This window comes from Talpa occidentalis, unplaced genomic scaffold (assembly GCF_014898055.3).
Source record: "Talpa occidentalis isolate TD23 unplaced genomic scaffold, MPIMG_talOcc4v2.1 talOcc4.12, whole genome shotgun sequence".
Classification (NCBI taxonomy): domain Eukaryota; kingdom Metazoa; phylum Chordata; class Mammalia; order Eulipotyphla; family Talpidae; genus Talpa; species Talpa occidentalis.
The window spans coordinates 51,905,069-51,929,407 of NW_023601212.1; the positions used below are offsets into that span (position 1 = coordinate 51,905,069).

The 24,339-nt window shown below is 32.8% G+C and overlaps 1 protein-coding gene across 1 annotated transcript in view; it reads left to right on the top strand.

The window, feature by feature from the left end:
• The window catches only part of ODR4 (odr-4 GPCR localization factor homolog), a 29,407-nt gene extending 6,421 nt beyond the window's left edge, over positions 1-22,986 (top strand). Inside the window, exons 4-14 of the mRNA XM_054693421.1 lie at positions 899-994; positions 2,981-3,087; positions 4,101-4,137; positions 5,211-5,351; positions 6,154-6,249; positions 7,070-7,138; positions 9,704-9,832; positions 10,512-10,600; positions 14,716-14,903; positions 19,638-19,748; positions 20,942-22,986. Of these exons, the coding sequence (XP_054549396.1) occupies positions 899-994; positions 2,981-3,087; positions 4,101-4,137; positions 5,211-5,351; positions 6,154-6,249; positions 7,070-7,138; positions 9,704-9,832; positions 10,512-10,600; positions 14,716-14,903; positions 19,638-19,748; positions 20,942-21,009 (1,131 nt within the window). The 3' untranslated portion in view covers positions 21,010-22,986. The remainder of the gene's footprint in view (positions 1-898; positions 995-2,980; positions 3,088-4,100; positions 4,138-5,210; positions 5,352-6,153; positions 6,250-7,069; positions 7,139-9,703; positions 9,833-10,511; positions 10,601-14,715; positions 14,904-19,637; positions 19,749-20,941) is intronic.
• Positions 22,987-24,339: the final 1,353 nt, after the last annotated feature.

Genomic DNA, 24,339 nt, shown 5'->3' on the forward strand with positions numbered 1-24,339 from the left:
GAGTAGTTGAGGGCCTCCCCTGGTGGAGCAGTGGTTGAGTGCTGGGCTGTGAGGCTGCCGGCAGCCTCTGCAGTGCTGGTTCGTTCCCTGGCCACTGGTGAGGGTGCCACAAAAAAAAAAAAAAAAAAAAAAAGACCAGTTGAGAATCACTTCCTCCCATAAAAGACCTCCCATTCCTGTTACTAAGGTACGTAAACAGTAATAATAACGTAAACAGGCTTGTGTGGTAGGTAAGCTCCATGGGGAAACTATGTCAAAGTCTTGTGGAAGTTTGGAGTTTGGAGATGAAAGAATTAGGAAGGCATTCTTCAGGCTGACTTTGAAGTACTTGATAAGTCTAGTCACATAAACAAGTAAGAGGTAGCTGTGACTGAGGGAGCAGCCTGAGTGAAGGTATAAAGTCAGAAAGGCCAGGCATATGTATAGAAAACAGTGAGAAGTTTCTAAATGATGCTTGAATAGTTTAGGGAAAATAGCATCAAATTAGCACCAGCTAATCTGAATGTCAGAGTAGCCATTTAGAGAATCTGAAATGCTAGTCTTAAGGTAAAATTTATATTTTATTTAGTTGATAGTGGAAGCCACTGAAAATATTTTAGAAGATATTTCAGTCTTTGATCTCATGAGAAAGGGGTTTATATTTATTAATGCAACTGAAGGGTATCATTATTAAGTGGTTATATTTATACAATAGTTTTAGTTAAGGGCACTTTGAAGATTGTGTTCAGAATAATATGTCGTTCATCTTAGTTGTCATTCATTTTTTGATATTTTAACCAGTTTTTCACTTCAATGCTTTGAATATAGCTGTAGTGCTCAGTTGGTGTTTGCTGATTTAATAGTTTCTCCAACTCTATTTAATGTGGGTGCTTATGTTATTCTGTGTTTCTGTTTTTAGGTATCCAGAATGTTACCTGGTGGACTTTTAGTTCTTGGAGTATTTATTATTACAACTTTAGAAATGGGAAATGATTTTCAAAATGCCCTGCGTAGAGTAAGTCTGATATGTAAAAAATTCTTAAATTACTTACTACTGTAATTGATTATGCATATGTATACCAGTCCTAGCCATATTTAGATTTATGTTTCATAATTTTTTATGGTGGGATTATACTGAAACAACTTTTTCCATCAAATTGCTTGGTATCTTGAGTGTAACAAATGTCAATGTTTATATTTTTTATCAAAGCTACATATTTTAAAATGGTCTTTATTTTAAAGATAGTTTTGTGTTACTATGAAATAAGTGACAGTGTGGGCCTCCCTGGTGGTGCAGCGGTTGAGCGCTGGGTTGCAAAGCTGCTCGCAGCCTCTGCAGCACCAGTTTGATCCCTGGCCACCGGGTGAGGGTCCCACATGGTGCACAGACCTCTCCTGTCTCGCCCACTGCTCCCCTCAGCAGTGTACTTCCTCAGTCTGCCTGCTCTGCTGTCCGCTCTGACTATGGTGAATTCTCTCACCCTCCCGTGCTTCTGACTGTACCCAGTGCTTGTATAAATAAATAAATAAATCTTTAAAAAAAAAATGTTTAAGCCAAAAAAAAAGAAACCACTTGTTTAAAAAAAAAGAAATAAGTGACAGTTGTTTAACAGTTTTTTGTGTGTGCAGTAGCAGTACTCTGCCAGACCTTCCATTTGGTTCCAAGTGATTGCTATACTATGACATTAATAGGTCTTAAAATTCCTCACCTTCTGTTGAATTTTCTCAGTATCCTAAAAGTAAGGCATAAAGAACCAATCGATACTTACTTTTTATCCCTGGACAGAGTATCTATCCTGAATCCCCTGTGTTTTTTGTTTAATTCCTACATCAGAGTTGGATAAAATAATCTACAAGTCAATTTGAAATCCAGAAGCTCTTTTCACTTAAATTATAGTCTAAAGTAAACTGCTTAGCCAACTTTAATTTCTTAGCACTCAAGATCCACATGAGCCCTCAAGAAGGTATTTCACACCCAGTTTTGTGACCTTCTTATCTATCACATATCCCTCTCTCTAGCCTTTGACATTTGTACTTTGGGGAGTACTGGAAGAAATGGAGAAATTCCCCTCCCCTGGCAAGTTATTCACCTTTCTGCCACTTTTTCCATTTTAGTCAAATGTACCTCTTTCACAATTGTTCATCCTCTGGTGTTTCAAAATATATCCCAAATCTGTGTATTTAATGGCACTGGTTGTGCATCCTTTTGTGTTTAGTACTGGATTGAGTGGAGTGAATGTGGCTTCAGTATTAGAGATGCAATCAGGTGCTCCTTTTTTTTACTTTTGTATTGTTTTTGTTCCTAAGAAGCATATAAGAGTTGAGAATACATTTTTAGAAATTTTTTTCACTTATCTAACTCTTTTCCATTGACCTGCATTGAGGGACATAATAAAAAATAGCCCTGTAAAACTTGTCATGCTCTCTCCTATAAGATCTCTCCTATTGTTAAGAACTTTGCTCCCTATATTACTTTTGTCTGAAAATTTTCTTTTGATGTCATTATCAAGAAAGTTATGCCTCTTCTGAGCAATTGTTTTCAGTATATAGATCATATGAATTAGATTAGTTTATTTTCTTTAAATTTCTCTTAACTAATCTCTAGTTTTCTCTCAGTGCATTATTGTTGGAAAGCTTAGAGTTAAATTTATGGCTTCTTTCCACAAATCAAGTATGCATTTTTATAATTCTTAATCCTAGCATAAATTTATATAATTCATTCTGATCTTTCTCACTTTTAATCTTTTTCATGTCATTTGATCATTAATTATGTGTTACATATATCATGAATTGTATTTTTCTATTTAAAATTAAAATCCAGTTTTTTATATCCTTAAAGTCCAAATGGCTAATAATCAGTTGTACTTATTTTGAGGAAAGGAATATATAATGATAGAATTTTGAAGCTAAATGGGAGCTTAACATTATAGATGTCTGTTTCTGCACTCACTTTTCTTCTATCATTTTACTTTCAATTAATGTGTGCTTTTCTTTCTTTCAGCTTGTATTTGCTGTGGAAAAATCTATGAATAAAAAAAAGCTGTGGGACTTCACAGAGGAGGAAGTCTCAGAACGAGTGACACTTCACATTTGCTCTTCTACAAAAAAGTATCTTTTATCTAGGGTTTATGTTTTATATAATACCAAAATATGTTCCTGCAAGTTTTTCCCCTAAACATTTATTTTAATCATTTTTAAAATGATTTATAAATTGTACTGTAAATAATATAATTAGAACTACTAATAGTAGTGGTATTGGTTGTTAATCATGTCAGCGTTGTAAAGAATTTGAGAAAAGGCTCAAGATTCTGAATTCTTTACTAGCTGTCTGCTCCTGTTGAAACTCATACATTTCCTGCAGAGAGGTTAAGTGCCCATCTGACTGACAACTTTGGTATAGTAATGCTTTTATGACGTTACATGTCAGCTCTAATTCCTATAGGTAAAATGCTCAATTCAAAGCACAGGTGTACCAGGATAGACAGTATGGAGTGTCCAAGAAATACTTGTCTTTGAACAAGATCATGTGACACAAAGTCAGTAACATAGTTTCTTTTCCTCTACATCTTGCCATAGTGACTTCTAAGCAAGAGACAGTCTCACCAAAGAGTGCAGCAAGACAAGGGTTCAATAAATTAGGTCTTCCAAAAGGCAGAATTCAAAAAGGGATCATTCCTGCAAGATCTGGGCTTTTATTTTAACTCTTTTGGTTATGAACTAGAAAGTTCCATGTACAGGCCCAATAAACATTGTCAGACTTGGCTCTATTCAAAACAGCACTCCTATTTGTTTCAGAGGGCACATATTTGAGGTGCTGCTATTCTATTTGATGTATTAGTAGTATTTATAAGCAATAGGAAATAGTTTAAATGACTACAAGTACTATCTAGGACAATTCACATGTGCATTTATACACATAATTATATCTATTTGTACAAACACATACATGAACATTATATGCTTGTGTATATACATGTATGTACATATACATTTAAATGTATGCAGTCATATGCATTTGTAAAAGTTCTTGAATGCATGCACTTTATGTTTTGATGATTTTTTTCCTTTGATTATCAAGAATTGCCTCTCTTTTTGTCCATTTCTATCCTTAATTAGTAAAGGACAGTTTGTCGAACTTATGATATTCATGATCCAAAGGTAAGAAAAATTACTGTTTAAATATTTTTCTGTGTTACAAACTGGTTTTTAATAAAATTTAAATTCCTATTTAGTTTAATAATCTTCATGAAATAATAATTTTAATGATTTCAGTGCTGTCACTTCCTATTGATATCCACAACCACCTGTAATTTTTTATTTTGAAATGTGATTAATTTCATTACAGGAAAGGAAAGCTTTTTTTTTTTTTAACTGTTAAACTATTTTTGCTACTCTCTCCCTAACTTGTTTGTGTATTAGGTATTATATTTGAGAGACTGGGGGTAAAGGTGGGCTTTTGCTTACTACAGTGCCAAGTATACAGCCTACCTGTACTTAGAAGCAGGCTAACATATTGCTGTGGTATGTAAAAACATGTGAAAAAGTAACTGCAGCATTTTGTTAGCAAAGAAGGGACAGAAAGGAGAATGTCTCACAAGTATTAGTCAGATAGTTATAAGACTGTGGAAGAGGGCCTCCCCGGTGGCGCAGCGGTTGAGCGCTGGGTTGCGAAGCTGCCCGCGGCCTCTGCAGCGCCGGTTCGATCCCCGGCTGCTCCCCGGCCACGGGAGGAGGGTCCCACATGGCGCGCAGACCTCTCCTGCCGCCCGCTGCTCCCCTCAGCAGTGTACTTTGGTCCTTCTGCCTGCTCTGCTCCCCGCTCTGGCTCTGGTGAATTCTCTCACCCTCCCGCGCTTCTGACTGTACCCAGTGCTTGTATAAATAAATTAATTAATTAATTAATTAATTAAAAAAAAAAAAAAAAAAAAGACTGTGGAAGAACACATACGAGCTGGAGGAGACCAGAGAACTTGCCAGAACTCTCAACATGGAACTGCCTGATCCCTTTTAGCCTACTGCCGTGGGAAGAAGTTGTCAAGGTTACCTGCTTGGCAACATGACTTAATGCTTGCCTTAGTTTTATTCAGTTCTAAGCTATTGCCCTTTCTTGAAGGAATTTGATCAGATATTTTAGATATCAGTTTGTATAAGTTATTAGGTTGATATTTATGGTATTTTAGTGATCTGTGTATTTTACCTAAGTCGCATATTTTTTGTTTTTCCTCTTAAAGAGTTCAGCCAAACCAGCAGATTGGAAGTATCAAAATGGACTATCATCTTCATGGGTTTCTTTAGAGTGTACAGTTCATATTAATATTCACATACCACTCTCTTCTACTTCTGTCAGCTATACTCTGGAAAAAAATACAAAGGTATCAGGGTAAAATGAATTTTCTTTAGTGATTATTAAATAGACAATCTCTTTTCATTTATTCTGGTTGTACTATTAATTTTATAATCCTCAAAAGTTGTATTCTAATTACAATGATGTTGTTATACTATGATATATTACCCTAGCCAGATTAGAAATTTATATAGAGATGGGAGAGTGTCGTAATACAGCTGTATTTAGCATAACAGCTACTCCATCCTTATTAAGTATAGTTAATTTACATTTAAAATACAAGAAAATATGCTATTTGGTCTTTTTACTTTCTCTTGGTCTTAATTTTTTCTTCCCTTTCCCAGTTAGTCATTTTTAAATTTTCTATTTTTTTTTTAATTTTCATTTTTAAATTTTCTAATACCGTTATTTTATTTGCAACTTATTTCTCTTCTTTTTTCCTATGAAAGAAGGCAAATGGAGTAGGTTTGTTTTTCCTCTTAATGGTACTTTATTTTGAGGTGTTTTCTCTTTTATCACTTTTTTTTAAGATAATGGGAATTACAGCATTTATTCAAGTATGGTTGTGTAGTTAGTAAACCTCTTAAGTCTGGTGAAATGAATGTGAGTTTGGGATAAATATTAGAAAAACTTAGTTTAAAAATGTATGAGATGCCAAAAATTGGGGATTAAACTTTTTAATTGTTTATGAGACTGAATTTAAATACCACAATGCTGATATTTAGGGATTTTTAATATTTCAGAATATTAGGTGGAAAAAAGTAGACTCCAGGGCGTTAAATTGAGATGGCATTATACCTGAAAGATATTCTCGTTCTCTTTCTTTTAAGACTGGACTAGCACGCTGGGCCAAGCAAATAGAAAATGGTGTTTATTTGATTAATGGACAAGTTAAAGATGAAGATGGTGACCTATTAGAAGGACAGGTAAGTTAAAAGGAAATCATCCTATGAAATTGTGGTTAAAGAAAAATAAAAGATGCCTTATGTTTAGTTCTTTAGCCCTTGGCTTTATGAAAACAATTTTCATCAACTTCTTATTTCTAAGGTCTTTTAAAATAAAGGGCAAATATTATTCTCAGAAAATTATGGGAGAGTATATCTAAATTAATTGTATCCTTAAACCTGAGGGAGTAAATGTTACCTAAATTCTATTTAACCTCCAAATTAAAAACTCTCCACTTAAAGGCATGTTTTGTTCTGTTCTGATAACAGTTTGAAGACTAATAATATCATTTTGTAGGTGACAATCTGTCCTGTATGTGTAGATGTCCAAAGTAGCTTTGACCTAAAGGAAGACGAATATTGGTTGTATCTCCTTTTAGAGCAAGAGTCAATGAACTCTATGTAAAAATCCAAATAGTAAATTATTTCATACTTTATGGATCATCTGGTCTCTTTTGTAGTTAACTCTGCTGTTACAGAAGCATCACAGACAAAATGGCAATGAAATCTTGATTGTGTTCCAATAAACCTTTGTTTACAAAGACTGATGGTAGTCTGGATTTGACCTGCAAGCCATAGTTTGCCAATCCTTGCTTTAGGGGAATGAAAGTAGGGAATTAAAGGTTTTTAAGATACTCACTAATTGATAGAGAATATACAAAGTAATGTTATCTATAGAAAAGATAAAATAAAGCAAATAAAAGACTTTCCTGAGTTACTTAGCAAATGTAGGGTAGTTCCCATATGGTCTTCTATGTTTTACTCTGATCTCCTGTAGCTTTTTAACTTTTATGTTTTTCAGAAAAAATCTTCCAGGGGAAATGTTCAAGCATCTAGTCATTCTTTTGATGTCAGAGTGCTAACACAGTTGGTAAATATTTTTAAATGATTATCTAAAATACTTTATTTGTTAGAATAACTATAATGAAATTCTATTTGTGTGTTTGTTTTTATGCTTCTGTTTTTATGTTTCTAATTAGAGTGTCAAAGAATTTCAGAGCTAGAATAGACTGTAAAAACATCCAGTTCTAGAAAAGGTATTCCCGAGAAACATTATATCTTTTTCTTTTAATTAGGTAATTTTAGTTTACAATACTGAATAGGTTCTGCATGTACAGTTTCTCATCTCAGCATCTGCGTCTATCACACCACGCCCACCAGATGTTCAGTCACCATCTGTTACCAACCAATGGGCCCCCTCCACTTATTCCCTCTCTCTCTCTTCTTCCCTGATAACCATCATACTGTTGTCAGAGTCTAAGGGTCTGAGGGTTTGTCTTTGTTTTTCTTTTGTTTGTTAGATTGCTTTTTCCCCTTCATATTCCACATATGAGTGAAATCATGTAGTATTTGTCTTATACCTTTCTCACTTAGCATAATTCCTTCAAGGTCCATGCATGTTTTTGCAAAGATGAGATTTCATGTATTTTTTTACTAAGAAACATTATTTTTTTATTTCTCCAGATACCTTTAAACATTTATTTTTAGGAAATGAATGAATAGGTATTTTGTTAAAGAATAAATTGTTTTCATTTATTGATTTTTTTTTTTTATTAATGGGTACATTTATCTCCCCACCCCCGGAAAATATGTATTTTTTTATTTTATATATTTTTACATCATTTTTAATTTTTGCACAATGTATGCATTTTCATCTTGGTTATAGTCCCCATACAATTCCCATCCCCCTTGCTTTGATCCTGGTCCCTTATTTAGGTTTTCTAAATTCCTGCTATGAGTGAGACCATCCAGTATTTTTCTTTTTCTTTCTGGCTTATTTCACTGAGCATGATCCCTTCCAGCTCCATCCATGTTGCTGCAAATTGCATGAGTTTATCTTTTTTGATAGCTGAGTAATACTCCATTGTGTATATGTACCTCATGTTCTTGATCCAGTCATCTATTTTTGGGCATTTGGGTTGTTTCCATAGCTTACCTATTGTAAATAGTGCCGCTATAAACATAGGGATACAGGTGCCCTTTTGCATTAATGAAGAAACATTATTTTAATAAAACCTGTTTGGGTCTTTTGCCTTTGCGCCAGGCAGATAGCTATTTAAACTAGTTCCTATGCATAGTTATATATGCATGTGTGCACATGTAATACTTTGGGTTATAGGTTTTATAAGCAAATTCACAACTCTTCCAAGTAAACGAGGTGTACACAGCTGTTGTATATGCTTGTTAGCAAAAAGAGTTGTTATATACTTAATTTGAAATAGATTGATGGTATCTCTGATTTGATAAAAATGACACAATATTAGGAATGTTTATATTTTTATGTTTGTTTTAAATTACACATCTCTTCAAAAATTGAAAATTGGCTATCTTAAACAAAAAATTAAAGTCACTAATAAAAGTATGAATGCTTTTGACTTTAATCTTCTCTTCGACCTCCATACAATATGTTGATTCTTCCTTTGCAGTGTTAAAGTCATCTCTTATCCTCCTTATAGTCCCACTACCATTCAGTTTACAATTTTGTTACTTTGTCTAGATGATCACAGGTAAACTCTTAACTGGTCTCTCTCCATCTATTTATTCATCTCCATCTATTTATTCATTATTGCCCAACATGATTCTCTGAAAATCCTGAGACATTTGTTCACATATTTCTTGGAGTATTTTCCGTATTTCAAATCTGTCTTATATATGACCTCTGATCATCCTTCCTGAATTACATTTTACATTGATTCGCGTGTTCATTAACTTAGCAAATTTTTTCCAGAATTGAGTGTATGTAAGGGTCAAATACTAATTGTATTACCAACCTTGCTGAAAATTCTTTACTTATGCTATATTAAGTAGAAAGTCTAACTCAAGCCTCTTTTTAACCTTACCATTACTTTTCATTATTTTCTGACTTACTATTCTAAAGATAGTTTTTTATTATCATTTTCTGGTCACAAGTAAATTTTGTTTTTGCTCTAGAGCATGGCATTATTTTTAGTCTGAGTTATGAATTTAAAGTATACAAATAAGTGTCTATGTGTTGCTTTTTATCTTGGCATATTTATTACATCCTGCTTTGTGTCTCAGTTACTTTTGTGTAAACATTATTTTGTATAGTTATGTCCCTATGAAATCATATCTTCTTAATGTATCTTTCGTCCTAACAGTACTTATATGAGTTATCTGCAAATAATATATTTTCAGTGAATTTATTAACTGAATATTGGTACTTTAGATGTACTTTATGTTAGTAAGAAAAAAACTTTGAATGTAGTACTACTTAATTTTAAAGTATATCCAAAATGCTCATAAAATAGTATGTAACTTATAAGGAGAAGTATTAGGACATTTTAATTTGTGAAGAATATTTTCATTCAATCAAAAATCCCTTATTCCATGAAATGATTTATATGTTATTTAATTAAGTATTTCATATAGTTAATAATAGTTGGCTATTAGAACTTAAACAGATTTTGTCTTTCAGTGTTTGAATTCAGAACACAGATCCACAGCCACAGTCCAGATCTGCAGCGGCTCTGTAAATCTTAAGGGTGCTGTGAAATGTAGAGCTTATATTCACTGCAATAAACCCAAGGTTAAAGATGCTGTGCAGGTATCAAAAGGATAAAAACGGGTATATGACAAAAGGGAGCATGTTAACATAGCTATTCAAAAAAACTTTTTCTTAACTTCAGATTTCATAATTACTAATTTGATTAGTTAACTGATAAAGGCCTAATCTGTTGGGTGGACCAAATATATATAACTTGTCAGAGAATTTTCATTTGTATCTATTGGATACCTTTTTTAAAAGTGGTGTTTATATACATTTAGTAGGTTCTCCACAGTTGTGACGTATAAGTACACTTGAAATCATTTCTTTTGGGGAAATTTGAACTTTATAAATAATAGGAAAAGTATTCATAGGCAGAATTACTATGTAGTGTTGTATACTCTATATAATTCAGAATTTTAAAAATGATGACTGGAACTTTTGTCACAGTTATACATTTCTTAATTTATAATGCTGGCATTATTTGTTTAGATGCAAAGTTTCATTAATTACTAGGTTTTATATTCTACTTAGATGAATTCTAGGCAAATTTGCTACTAAACTATAATGTGTTAATAAGCATGTTAAATATTTGGAAGTAAGAAGGTAGAATAATATATCAGTTATTTTTGAGGGCATGATTATACAGGGAAATCAGTTACCTGGAGGTTATTTGGTAGTAAAATAATATAGATCTAAAATAATTATTTAATTACTTATTGTGTTTTGTTTTCCATAGGCAGTGAAGAGAGATATTTTGAATACAGTTGCTGACCGTTGTGAAATATTATTTGAGGATCTTCTTTTAAATGAAAGTCCAGAAAAAAAAGTTATGAGTATAAAATTAAGTACTTTTCTTGCATGTATTCAATTCATATAGTAATAGGATAGCAAAATAGAATAAATGTCATCTTTTATATCTACTTATATCTTTTATAATAATGTGTCATCTTTAACTTCTTGAATGAAAATTTTTTAATTGCCAAATTTTTTTCAGTACCCTAAAATATTACAAATCTCTTAACATAGCAATTTTTTAAGGATTTTTTTTTTATGCTACATTAACTTCAATCCAAATGAAGCAAACATTTTTATTAGTGCCTGAAGTTTTTTTTAAGGTTTATTCAGAATCAAAATATTTATTAGTGTTGAGTATTATATAAGAGATTATTCAATCAGTATTAATTTCTGGCATATTTGTAATTGATTGCTCTTACTCTTACCAAATATTTCTTTGTATATTAGTTTATATACTTTGTAGGCTTTGGTCAGTTTAAATATAGCTAGAAGTTGGTATCTTAACCTTTTATAACTATTCCATATTTTGAGAAATATAAATGTCTTCTTACATTTCAGTAATTTGTATTAAGCTATTTTTTTACTCAAAAAGTAATTTATAATACTGAATATGCTTTTTGAAGCACACACATCTTCCCCTTGCTACTATTGAGATTTGAGTGGAGTGACAGTTGAAAGTTAAATGATTAAGACATATATATATTAGCTTATTCAGGGAATATTTTATTGTTTATAGGAAAAAAGCATGACTCCTCTATATAACTACACATTTCAGTTTTACTGATAGCCATTATGTCAGGTTTGGTAGGCTAAGATAACAAAGTTATCCTTTTATTTTATTTTATTTTATTTTATTTTATTTTATTTTATTTTATTTTATTTTATTTTATTTTTGCATAGAAGATCTGGGATATAGGCTAAGTGGTACTGGGGGTGGGGTTGAGAGAATTCACCAGAGTCAGAGTGGGGAGCAGAACTGGTGGATCTACTGAAATACACTGCCAAAAGGGGCAGAAGGCGAGACAGGAGAGGTCTGCTACGCCATATGTGGGTTAGCTCCCTGGCTCAGATTGAACTCAGGCTGTAGAGGTGATAGCACTGAGAGTGAATGCTTGGGCCACCAAAGAAGCCCAAAGCAATCCTTTCATACTCCTAATATAATAAACTCATGAATTTACCAGATTTACCATTTGCCTTTCCTGTAATTCACAAATAACCCTAACTTTCCACCCACTAGTCACATGCTTTTGCTTGAGACCAAGTTTGAATCTTTTATGCAGCTATGAGGTTAAGATTTTTGTTTTGGGAAGTAGTAAGACGTGATCACTTAACCACACAATCTTATAGCAAAAACAAAGCTACATTGATGAGGCTGCTATGTCAATTTGATTTTGTTTTTACTACTTGACTTTGTGTATGTGATAACTCTAATGGTTTTAAACATTTACTTCACTGTCCTCAGCAACAGTTTGTGTAATAGCTAAATTATGAAGTTTGGTATTTTGAGAACATGGGGTTGTATCCCCATTAGTGCCAGAGAGCTACCATATCACATGTTAGGTATTAGAATATTGCTAAGTGCCCTATTACATTTCAAAATGCTTCATAAAAATGGTACTGTGTAACTGTGCTGCTATTATTTTATATTTAGTAAAATTAGGTGCTTCTACTAACAGTTGTGTTATTTGTACATTAAATTTGATTTATTAGAAGTCAATATCATAACCTCTTTCTAAATTTTTTTAAAATGGAAGGAAAAAACCTCACTGATAATTGAGTGGCCTTTGAGGCTTGTGTGAAGAGAATGGGTACTAGAGTTTGGTGGGAGAACAAGAATCTTGAAATTCTTGAATTCTGTATCTGCTCTGTTAATGGTAGGGTGACTGTGCACAGATAGTGCAGCCTGTAAGTCTGGAGTCTTCTATATAAAATAAGGATTGCAGTAGCCACTTTTTGATGCTGTGAGATAAAATTTTTTTAAAGTCCATAACAGAAGTTGGTAAGCCAATACCTTAGTAAGTGGTAGTTGCTATTATGTTGGAAATAATGAAAGAGGAGAACTACTTACTTTATGTTAATTGCCTTTAAAAAGTTTCTTAACCATAATTTTTGGAAAGTGTAGCATTGTAATTTAAAAATATAGTATAAATATATATATATTTTTAACTTCATTAACAGGAAATTATTCCAGCAACATGTTTGTTGCTCTTTAGATATGACAGAAAATTAAATTGCAAGTATAATAATACAAATAAATGTATTATTTTTAACAGCAAACCTAGAATTCAGTTAGAAATAGTTTTAAAATTTTACATTCCAATTACACATGCACATTATAGCTATCTTTGAAAGGTTTGAACTTTTCTCATTTCAAGCAACTATGGCCCAAAATAAAATATATATTCCTAATTTCAGTATGTGGACAAATTGATGTACTATAGTACAAATTGCAGTAATATAATTTTTTAACTAGGAGGCAGTCTGATCAAGAGTAAAATTGTTCTCCTAGTTCTCATATGAAAACAAGTTACAGTTTCCTGAGACACTTAAGGCATTCTTTTTTTTTTTTTTTTATAGAGGCATGTTATTTATTTATTTGTTTGTTCTGTTTATACAAGCACTGGGTACAGTCAGAAGTGCGGGAGGGTGAGAGAATTCACCAGAGGCAGAGTGGGGAGCAGAGCAGGCAGAAGGACCGAAGTACACTGCTGAGGGGAGCAGCGGGCGGCAGGAGAGGTCTGCGTGCCATGTGGGACCCTCCTCCGGGGGCCGGGGAGCAGCCGGGATCGAACCGGCGCTGCAGAGGCCGCGGGCAGCTTCGCAACCCAGCGCTCAACCACTGCGCCACCGGGGAGGCCCACTTAAGGCATTCTTCATCATCTTCTGTTTATAGTTACAGAAAGCTACCACTAATTTCTTAATAAGGAAATGTAGGTTACTATTAGAATGAGTCCTGGTTTTGTTCATCTGTACTTTTGTATCTTTCCAAAATCATATCTGTTGCTGAAAAGGTCATTCTTTATACAAAATCTATTTCTGTTAATAGTTCATTAGAATCATGATGTTAAGCCAAACAATAACTATGTTTTTGTGTAGCACTGACTACCTTAGAAATTGAGGGAAATATGTTTTACTTTGTGAATATTCAAAGAATGAAATATAGGTGTTGTTTATTTAATTGCAGGTTATTTTTTTTCCCTGAAAAATGACTTAAGGCTGTTTACAAATAAGCATTACAAGTATCAAGATAAAATTAAATATTAATAAGGAATATTAAATATTATGAGGAAAGGGGAAAATGAAAATAAAACAAGATGGAGTTGATAGGGAGGTTACTACATAAAATCATGTCTTGATGACTTCTATCTGCTTGATATCTAGCATCTATATAGATGAAGTCAGTGTTGAGATTATACAAAATGAATGCCATTATGTATATGCTTGATGTTGGTAGCCATTCATTTACTCTTTCCCTGCATGAAAAAGGCAAGATTAATTTATAAAATTCAGTACTTGTAAGGTTAAAACAAATAAGAAAGACGAAATGTCTAAGACCAGGGTAAGAATTCTTTCTTGGGTATTCCTTGATAGGACACTGGGTAATACAGCAATGCACAATCAACAGAATCCTTTCCCTTAAGGTAGCCATAAATTTATGTTTATAGGACTTTAATTTCGGTCTCTTGTAAGAGCCAGCAGTGTTAAGGTAAAGCAGTTCTTAGAAAATGAAAAGGCCTTTTAGATTTTACTTCTTTTTAAAAAAAAAATAATTTATTTTTATTTTTGCATACAATGGGGTGTAGACCAGAGCTGTGTGGGTGGGGGAAGTACAGGGGAGAGTGGTAAGAGTCACCAGACACAGAATGGGGAGCAGTACAGGTGGATCTACTGAAATACACTGCTGAGGGGAGCAGTTAGCAAGACAGGAGAAGTCTGCTGCATCATGTGGATTAGCTCCCTGCCTAGGGATCTAACTCATGCCACAGTGGCAGCTGATAGTTTGATCGCACTGAGACATTAGCCCCTGTGCCACCAGGGAGGCACAGATTTTACATATGTTAAATGCTTTCATATCCTTGTCAAATATATGTCATTGATACTAGTAACAAACCTATCTAAATATTGATAATGTTCTTTCTCTTTTTAGATTCTGGAAAAGAGTTCCACATTCTTCCTCTCCGGGTTTTTGTCCCCATTCCAGGATCCTCTGTAATGTTATGTGACTATAAATTTGGCGATGAGTCAGCTGAAGAAATCAAAGACCATTTTAGAGAGATGTTAGATCATATGATTCAAATAGAAGATTTAGAAATTGCAGAGGAAATAAACACAGGTAATTATATGGTATTATTTAAGAACTTGAATATACTGTAGTCGAAATTACCTATGAGACATCTAGTTTAAATACCATGTCTTTTAGATTTCCTTAAAACTAGTTCTGTTTGACACACTAACCAAGGCATTTTTAAATATGTTTAATTTCTACGTATATAAATGTGCAGTATATTCATGGAAAATAGTACCAACATTTAAGATTAGGCTTCCAAACATAGTAAGTAGTGCTTCATAAAACAAGTGCAGCCTTAAGTAGGTGGAAATATATAACTTTCAGGTATTTTTACTATAAAAAACATTTTCTCAAAACACATTGTCATTATTTAGCTAAATATGTCAGAAAGTTTTGAAACCTCTTTATTGAATTTCTTTTCTATACTGTTTACCTTTATTTCCCTAGCTCTTTCATGTAACTATGCTTCTAAGCAGAAATGGGCAAGAATTTAGTAAACATGTTAGGGGAAATGGTTTATAAACAGATACATAAATGTAGGGTAATGTTAGCTAGCATTATTATAAGATTTTGAACTAACAAACCTTTTATATACAGATGGCTATCGGGCACAGATGGCTAGCAAATCTATATATAGATGCTCAATAATGCTCAGCTTCACTTATTATTAGGGAACTACAGATCAAAACCACAGTGAGACATCGTCTCATTCGTGTGAGAATTCCCTACATCAAAAAGACTAAAAACGACATGTGTTGGCAAGGTTGTAGCCTAAAAGGAACTTTCATACGCTGTTAGTAGGAATGTAAATTGGTGCAGCTGCTGTGGAAAACAGTATGAAGGTTCCTTAAAAATCTAAAAATAGAAATACCTTATGATCCAGGAATACCTTTCCTAGGTATTTATTAGAAGGATATGAAAATACTAATTTGGAACAATTTAAATACCCCCAATGTCCATAGAAACTTTATTCACGATAGTCAAGATGTGGACTCAATCTAAATTCCCATCAATGGATAACAGAGTTATGGTCTGTATACTCAATAGAATACTACTCAGCTATTAGAAAGGATAAAATTTTGTTTTTTGTAACTTGGATGAAACTTCAGGTGACCATGCAAAGCAAAGTAAGTTAGAAAGTAAAAGACAGTAACCAGATGGTTTCTCATAACAAATCACAACAAAAATCTCTCTCAGATTCTGTGAATAATATAGTGTTTACCAGAGGGGAGAGGAAGAGTTGTGGGAAGAAAGAAGGCATCAGAGAGTAGGAATGACATTAGAGTGCTGTTTAGTTACAGATAGAGGTGAAACTATGCCTCCAAATCTATATAGTATTGTAAATTAATGGTGAATCAATAAAACTTATATTATGAAAAATATAATGCCCCTTCTAAATTATAATGAAAAATGCTAATATGAAAGTGTAATGTTTTATATGTATCTAGATTTTTATAAATATGTCACATCAGGTTTCCATATTAAATAAACCATTAAAAAAAAGTGGTTCAAATGTTCAAATTCAAAAATTAAAATCATTTACTATCCGTTTAGGAACATTAAGCTTTTTATAAGTATCTAGGTTTAGTTTTTCAGATTTAATGTTATTATTTGACTGATTGTTATTTATTAGTATTGTATAGTACAGTTGCCAAGTAGTTGCTATGTTAAAAATATATATTTTGCCAAGTAAATATCTTAAAATAACATCATTCTAAATGACTTAAGGGATGAAGAACAGTTTGTCAAAATGACTCACCTAAGGTGAGGGATAACTATGACTTTAAAATTTCTGAGATGCATTAGTCATCTCCTAGTAGAAATTAACAATTTAGATGAATTTTATCTTAAACACCATGTCACTTAAAATTTTGAGACACTTCTAAAATCTGGTGAATTTCATCTTTGCCAATTCTGCCTTGATATCGGAGCTAAAATTAATTTTTTGGGGGGATTTGGTTAAACATTGTTAATTATAAAGGAAAAATAAGCAAATGCCAAGGATGCACTTTTCTGGCTAAATCATTGACTGTCGTGCAACCTCATTAATTTAATATTCAAGAATGAAGAAGAAAATAACGAATCAGTTCAAGACTCATTTTAAGATTCTGAATTGTCCTACCTTCCTGTCAAAAGCCTGGAATGGAATCAGAACATGTCTGCATCTTAGTCTGCATTCCTAAGGTCCTTGGTTTCTCTTTTGGTGACAGTTAATCAAGGAGGTTATTTTCTTACATGACTGATTTGGGGTTTGTTAGTAGTTAAAATTAACTGGATTTAAGAAATGGCTGAGATCTAATTTAATGTTAAATCATATTATTTGCATTTATATTTCAAATAACTTAAAAGTATCGGTGAAATGACATAGTATCTACAGTTTGTGTTAAAATCCTGCAAACCCCCACCAAAAACAAATGGACAAATTGTTATGACAGGGCCTTATTCATCTTGGAAAATTGTCTGCTTTGGTAAAATTATCTCCAATTTGTATCAAATCAAGATGATTTTTATGACATTTAAAAATAACACAGACGTAAGTAAATTATTTGCACAGGACTTACTGAAGCATGAATTTCCCATATAAAATTTAGTATTAAATGTTTAATATATCATGACAAATAAAACTGTTATGTCCCATACATATAAATACTTGAGTGAAAAATGTTCCTGTAACAAACAGGTGTAATTCACCTTTATCCATTACTTTTGTTATCTGTGGATCTTAGTGGCCCAAAGGAGAAACTTTCTAGCAGTAATACTTGCTAATAGAAAATTCAAAGTGTTTGTGTTTAACATGAATATAATTATACATTAAACTCCTAGACCCATAAATGAATTTGCGCCATTTGAAGCTGGTAGACTAACGTAAACTAGAACTAAGGTATATGTCCCTTGAGAAAACCAGAAGTTATAGAAACATAGAAGACTGAATAGTTCTAGAAACAGTTCTTTTTTTTTTTTTTTTAAGATTTATTTATTTATGCATACGAGAGCTGGGGCACAGGCCAGAGATGCAGGGGGTGAGAGGATCCACCAGAGACAGTGCAGGGAACAGAAAAGGCAGATTGACTGAAATACACTGCTGAGGGGAGCAGACGGTGAGACGGTGACACAGGAGAGGTCTGTTGTGCTGTGTGGGTTGCTCCCCAGCCCGCTGGGGATGGAACTCGAGCTGCAGAGGTTTGCGGATTACTTCATAGTGTGGTGCTTAACCTAACCTTGCGCCACCAGGGATGCCCTAGAAACAGTTCTTAATAAAACTTTGTTGGCTGTTGTAATTAATCTGGTAAAGGAGAAGGAAAAAAATGAAAATGGTTTTTGTATTTATTTTTAATTCTTTAGTTACATGCTTGAAGGGGGTGGGGAAGATGGTCAGGCTCTTGATTCTAATGACGTAGTTACTAAGAATTATTTCTGAAAGTCATGGTTAACCTTTCTGCAGAGGAATTTGATGAGATGTAGGTTACTTTTTTCTTTTTCTTTCATCCATTTAGTACCATAGATTAATTGTTTCAGTGAGTTTATGTATCATCCTTGTAAGCCTATGTTAGTATATTGGATTGTAGAGATGGCTGCCAGAACTTTTTAAATCCAAGTGCTGAATTTAAACAGTAGGATTTACTCTCTCTCAGTCTGTACTTCTTGTCTTTGTGAATAAAGGGATCAACATGAAGTGGTTACTTTCAAACATAGTTCTCTAGAGTTCCCTACAGCAGCACTTCACTACCACTTAACTGGGGGAAACAGGAAGTCTGATTCCAGGAACCTCCAAGCTTGCATCAACCAGAGTAATTCTACTTTCATCTATTTTACATGTTGAGGTTTTCTGTCAGATTCTTTAGCACTAAGGGGAAAAAAACTGAACACCACCAGCATGTGCACAAAGGATATTTTTCGGTCAAAAGCTTTTAATCCATGTTAAATATGTTCAACGAAGCCAACTTCCATGAATTGCTGTTGGCATAATGAAGTAGAAAAATAATATGTAGGGCCTCCCCTGGTGGCGCAGCGGTTGAACACTGGGCTGCAAAGCTGTCCACAACCTCTGCAACTCTGCAGATCTCTCCTGCTGCGCCCGCTGCTCCCCTCAGCATTGTATTTTGTCGGTCTGCCTGTTCTGTTCCCCGCTCTGGCTCTGGTGAATTCTCTCACCCTCCCTCAATTCTGACTGTATCCAGTGCTTGTATAAATAAATCTTTAATAAATAAATAAATAATTTTTTAATTAATTTAAAAAAAGAAAAATAACATGTATCCAATTTGAAATTGCTGCTTGCCAAAACCACCAATGAGTGATAAAAAATTATCCCAATTTAAGAGTGAAGATTATCCAGCTATGATCTGGTTTGATTTTTGGTATCAGTTTATCTTTGCTACCAAAGGTAAGTTATAATTTGTGGGAATCATTCAGCTCTGACTCTGTGACTGTCTGGTTTAGGTCAGTTACAAAACTACATAAAATATTTTCTTTTTTTTTTTTTTACATTTTAAAAGGAGAGGCTTATTAGGAAAAGGAAAAAGAAAAAGGCACCTTCATAGTCACAGGTGGGCAGGAGAGATAACCATAAAGTATTTTAAATATGATGTCAGTTTGATACATATTCCACAAAAATTTATTCACCTACATTTGATAATGAACAAATTCACTGTTATTAAAGAAATCAAGTAGAAGGAAAATGGACTTCACAGTGTGTGTTCTTTATAATGTTCTTTAAAACTCATTTTAAAATGGTAATTATCCACATTTTATTTAGGGTTTATTATTATTATCCTCTTACAGTATGCGTGAGTTCCTCTATAAATACTGAACCTTCATTGGATAACACAGATGATGAACAGCCAAAACAACCCATTAAAACTACGATGGTATTGAAAATTCAGCAAAACATAGGTATTTTATTTATTTTATAATGTTGAAAAGATGGTATTTTGGATTTGAATTTTCTTGCCATTTTAAAATTTCATTTCATTTTGATTTTCTTAAAATTACTAGATTAAGCCAGCATTTACTGGTACTATAGAAAAATGTCAGGCCCTGGAGATAGATTTACAAGTAATTTATAAGTAATGCATTTCCAAGTGCCTTCAAAGATAACACTTCTTAATCATTTCATTTGTGTTCTTAGAAAAGCTTGTTGAGTTTGGGGAATCAATAAATAGGAAAAATCAGTGTTTTCTAAACTGGTATGCCCAGGATTATTGTTGCTGAAGATTTTGATGTTTTCTTTGGAAAAAAGTCAAATTCAAGTCTATAAATTTATAATGCGTTTAAGCATTTTAAAAACTCCAAGAAGTACAGCAGTCAGTTCAACATTTTTCCAACTTACTGCATGGAGATTGTTGTTCAGTGTGGAATCCCAATTTGAGAAATGCTTTCAAGTATTGAAACTTTTGACTGAGAAAAATCATATGCTTTAGTTATTGTCCTTGTCATTCATTAAAAAAGTTAAATTACCTAAATTCTTTGTATCATATGGATTTTGTGTGTGTGTGTGTGTGTGTGTGTGTGTATTGCTGTGCTACTGTGATCGATTTTTTTTTTTAATTTACAATAAGGAGAAATAAAAATTAAAAAAGTCACCAACCCAGACTTCCTTAGATTTTATAATGGTAGAATCTGAGCTTTTGCAGTTTCCAGTGACTGTACAAATGACTGTGTTAAAATGATTGAGAAGCACTGCCCTTTGGTGTCTTATTAGTTTAAGTAACATGAGATACCTGAATGTCACTGTAAATATTTATAGAAGTTTTTAAAATATATATTAATTTTTCTCTTAGATGTGGTAGCATGCACACATTTATAAGAGATACATCATTTTCTTTTAAGGTTTTGCTACAGTGGAGAAGTATATGTTTACCAGATAAATTTAATCAATCTATTTTTTCAGCTTAGTCATATATTTTTCTCCAAGATTTTGCTGGCTTTTGGTGCACATATATATGTGTATAAGCATTTGTATTTTTGTGTGTATGTTGTTGTTGTTGTTTAGGCCTGTCAGTTAACCACATTTCAGACCCTAGGATCAGCTAAGTCTTCTTTTGCTCATTCCATGTCCATTTGTTTTGTGTTTGTTTTACTTTTAGGTGTGATTGCAGCATTTGCAGTTGCAGTCCTTGCTGCGGGTATCTCCTTTCATTACTTCAGTGATTAGGTTGAGGCATAAAGAGCTTCCTGATCATCCAGTGAACACTGACCAGCAATTATGAATAATAAAGATGTAAACAGTCCATCTGCACTTAAGACAATAGCAGCCAGATCTGCTGCCGTAATGCCTAAAATGAAATCACCAGCTGCCTTGTTTAGCTTTGCTTATATTACAGGTGGCTCAGGCTTCCAAAAATAAAATTATGCATCTAAAGGGGAATTGCATGCAACAATTCATTATTATCTTTTTTTTTTTAAATGTTCAAAATGATGGCTTACTTTCACAGATTTTAGTCCTATTGATGTGAATCACATATTTATCAGGATGTTGAAAATTTGAATAGTTGACTGAATATCTTAGTAAGAGAGCACAAAAGAAATTTCTGCAAACAGACAACAACCTGTTGGGTAAATTACTACCATATGACCTCTCTAATGTATACTCAGTTCCAAGATACTGATGGAGTTCTGATAGAGAGGCAGGAAACTTTTCCATAGAGGTTTGATCAGAACGATTGATAGAAATTACGTGCTTTCTAAAGTTAGATTATCATACTGTTTTAATACAAGACTTTTGCTTCTAACTACATTAGACTAGTTGCTAAAAAAAAAAGTAGATCCCGAATAAAATCTACATCTGAATGCATTAGTAGTAAACTAAAAGAAAATAAGGGAATTCTTCAAGCACAATAACCTCTATCTTTGTCCCCCACAAAAAATGAGCACATTTTGCATTGGGAATGATAAATATTAAGCATACAGGTGGACTGTGATTGCCAGATGGTAAATAGCACTGCCATGTGCAGTTTGTCTGGGACTAGAAAAACAAGAAATCTGAAACTGAGATGATCCCCCACCTGTGACAATTGAAATGGCCCTCAGCTACCCTATAGTTTATGGTAGAAGTAAAATATAGGCCAATATTCCCTAATTTAGGTGCAAGATCCCATAGATAAAGATCAGGCAATATTATTTCATAATTTCAGAACACAAGACACAAGTTGAAAGCATGAGAGAACCTGTAAAACAACTTTGGATTAAATTCTTGAAGCTCATTACCAACATACATGAAGGACAGTCGAACCACAAGCACACCTGAAAAAACCAAATAGAACACTGGAAATGACAACTGTATTACTTGAAAAAAAATAAAAATACCTCAGACATATTAAATATTATATTAGACTTGCTAGAGAGATAATAAACTGGAAGCAAGATCTAAAATTACCCAGTGAATAGCAAGGAGAAATGAGGAACTAGAAAATATAAAGAGAAGTGAAGCGATACTTAGAGAAGAATTATGAAGACTGACAGTAGTAGGAAGAGAAAATGGAGAGGCAATATTTGAAGAGATAATAGCATTTTCTGCATTTGGTAGAAAAACATGAATTCATATATTGAAAAAGAAAATATGTCCCAAATACATATATAGATTAAATCCATGCCCAAACTCAATATAATGTCAGTACAAGATGCCAAGCATAGACTTTAAAAGCAATCAAAGCAGAGAAAATATCATTGAAGGCAAGACAAATACTCAGATTTCTCACTAACAACAATGTACCCCCCAAAATGGTAGAATAATACCTTCAAAATTCTGAGAAAAGCCTTTTATTAACTTAGAATTTGTAACATGCCAAATTGAAATACATATTCAAATGAGACACAGATTTTATCACAAACCTCATTAAAGAAACTGCAGAAGAATAATCTTGAAGAAGGAAAATGCTATCAAAAGTATCTGAAATTGAAGAACTGATAAAGTGATAAACATCAAAATCAAAAGCATGGTTTATGTAAAGCAATTATAATTAAGTCTTTTTAAGAAGTAAAGTTGTAAATATAACTAAACATGTAACTAATTAGACTTTTAAAATCAGTTACTATTGAAAAACTAGACAATGGCTTAGATAGTAGGAGAGGGATTAAAATTGAAATTGCCCTCAGTGATCTTATTCAGAAAGTGGAATATGATAGTGTTTAAACATATGTTAAATATAAATAGTAAAATTGTAATTGTCATTGCTAAAATGATAACTAATGAATCATTGTAAAGGAAAATAATGGAATAAGAAGTTAGTAACTCAATACAAAAAAAGGAAGAAATTAGTAAAATAATTTAAGTCGAATAAAAATAAGTATGACTACACAACCCAATTAAACAAAATCAGAGTTTTTCAGAATCTAGCTATAGGCTGTTTATAAAAGAAAATCTATAATATAAGAGAGGTTGAAAATAAAGATGAAAACGACTGCATTAGGCAAATAGCGAAAGAAAATGTGTAGCTTTAGTGATATAAAATTAAAGTACAATAGTATTATTTAAAATGCAAATCACTAAATGACAGAACAGAATCAATTCACTAGGAATATGTAACAGTTGTAAATTTGGGCATACCTTATACAGTGACCTCAAAAGGAATGAACTGTAGGACTAAACAAATTGAATGTCAGTGCGAGATTTCAACAGCTCTCAATTGATAAGACAAGCAAACCAAAAAATGGGTGAAAACACATTTGAATAATATAAATACCAATATGGATTCAATGGACATATTTTGCAAAACATTAAACAGGATAATCTTGAGAATATATTGGCAAAAATTGACCATATGCTGAGTGTGAAGGAAAACCACAAATCTCAAAGATTGGTATTAAATGGATAATCAGAAATGAGGTCAGTAATAAAGCTTAAATTTTTCTTAGTATTATAGGAAAACAGCTTTCAGCACTCTGTTTAAACAGATTCACAAGTTAAAAAAACTTGATAGATTTGAAAGAACAAAGCATATAATTAGGTCCTAATTATAAATACTACATTTGCAAAAATTGGGTGATACAGCAGAAACAACACTTTTAGGGGAATGACTTTAAGTGCTTAAATTAAGGAAAAGATGTATAACTTAGTAAAGAACAAAACAATGTAGATGCAAAAAGAAGCATCACAGGAAGAAGTCAATGAATTAGAATCACAATTGCCTTATCTAAGGTGATTTCATGACAAATACAATTGGCATAATTGAAGATGAAAATGGCTGAGAAGTCAACAACAAAGTTGAAAAGGATTTCCCACCCATTGGTTCTCCTGAGATGAAAATAAGGGACTATTAGGAGCATCTTAATATACTTGAGAACAGACAAAAATAGACAATGGTCTAGAAAAATAAAAATCCTTAAATTAGCTCCAAAAGAAATGGACAAGATGAATAGACTTACTCAATAATACTGAGAAGCAAAAAAAAAAAAATTTGACAGAACATATAACCCATATTTACAGATGTTTTACCCCTCTTTCAAGGAACTTACTATTTGAACATTTTCTACAAACTTCAAAAAA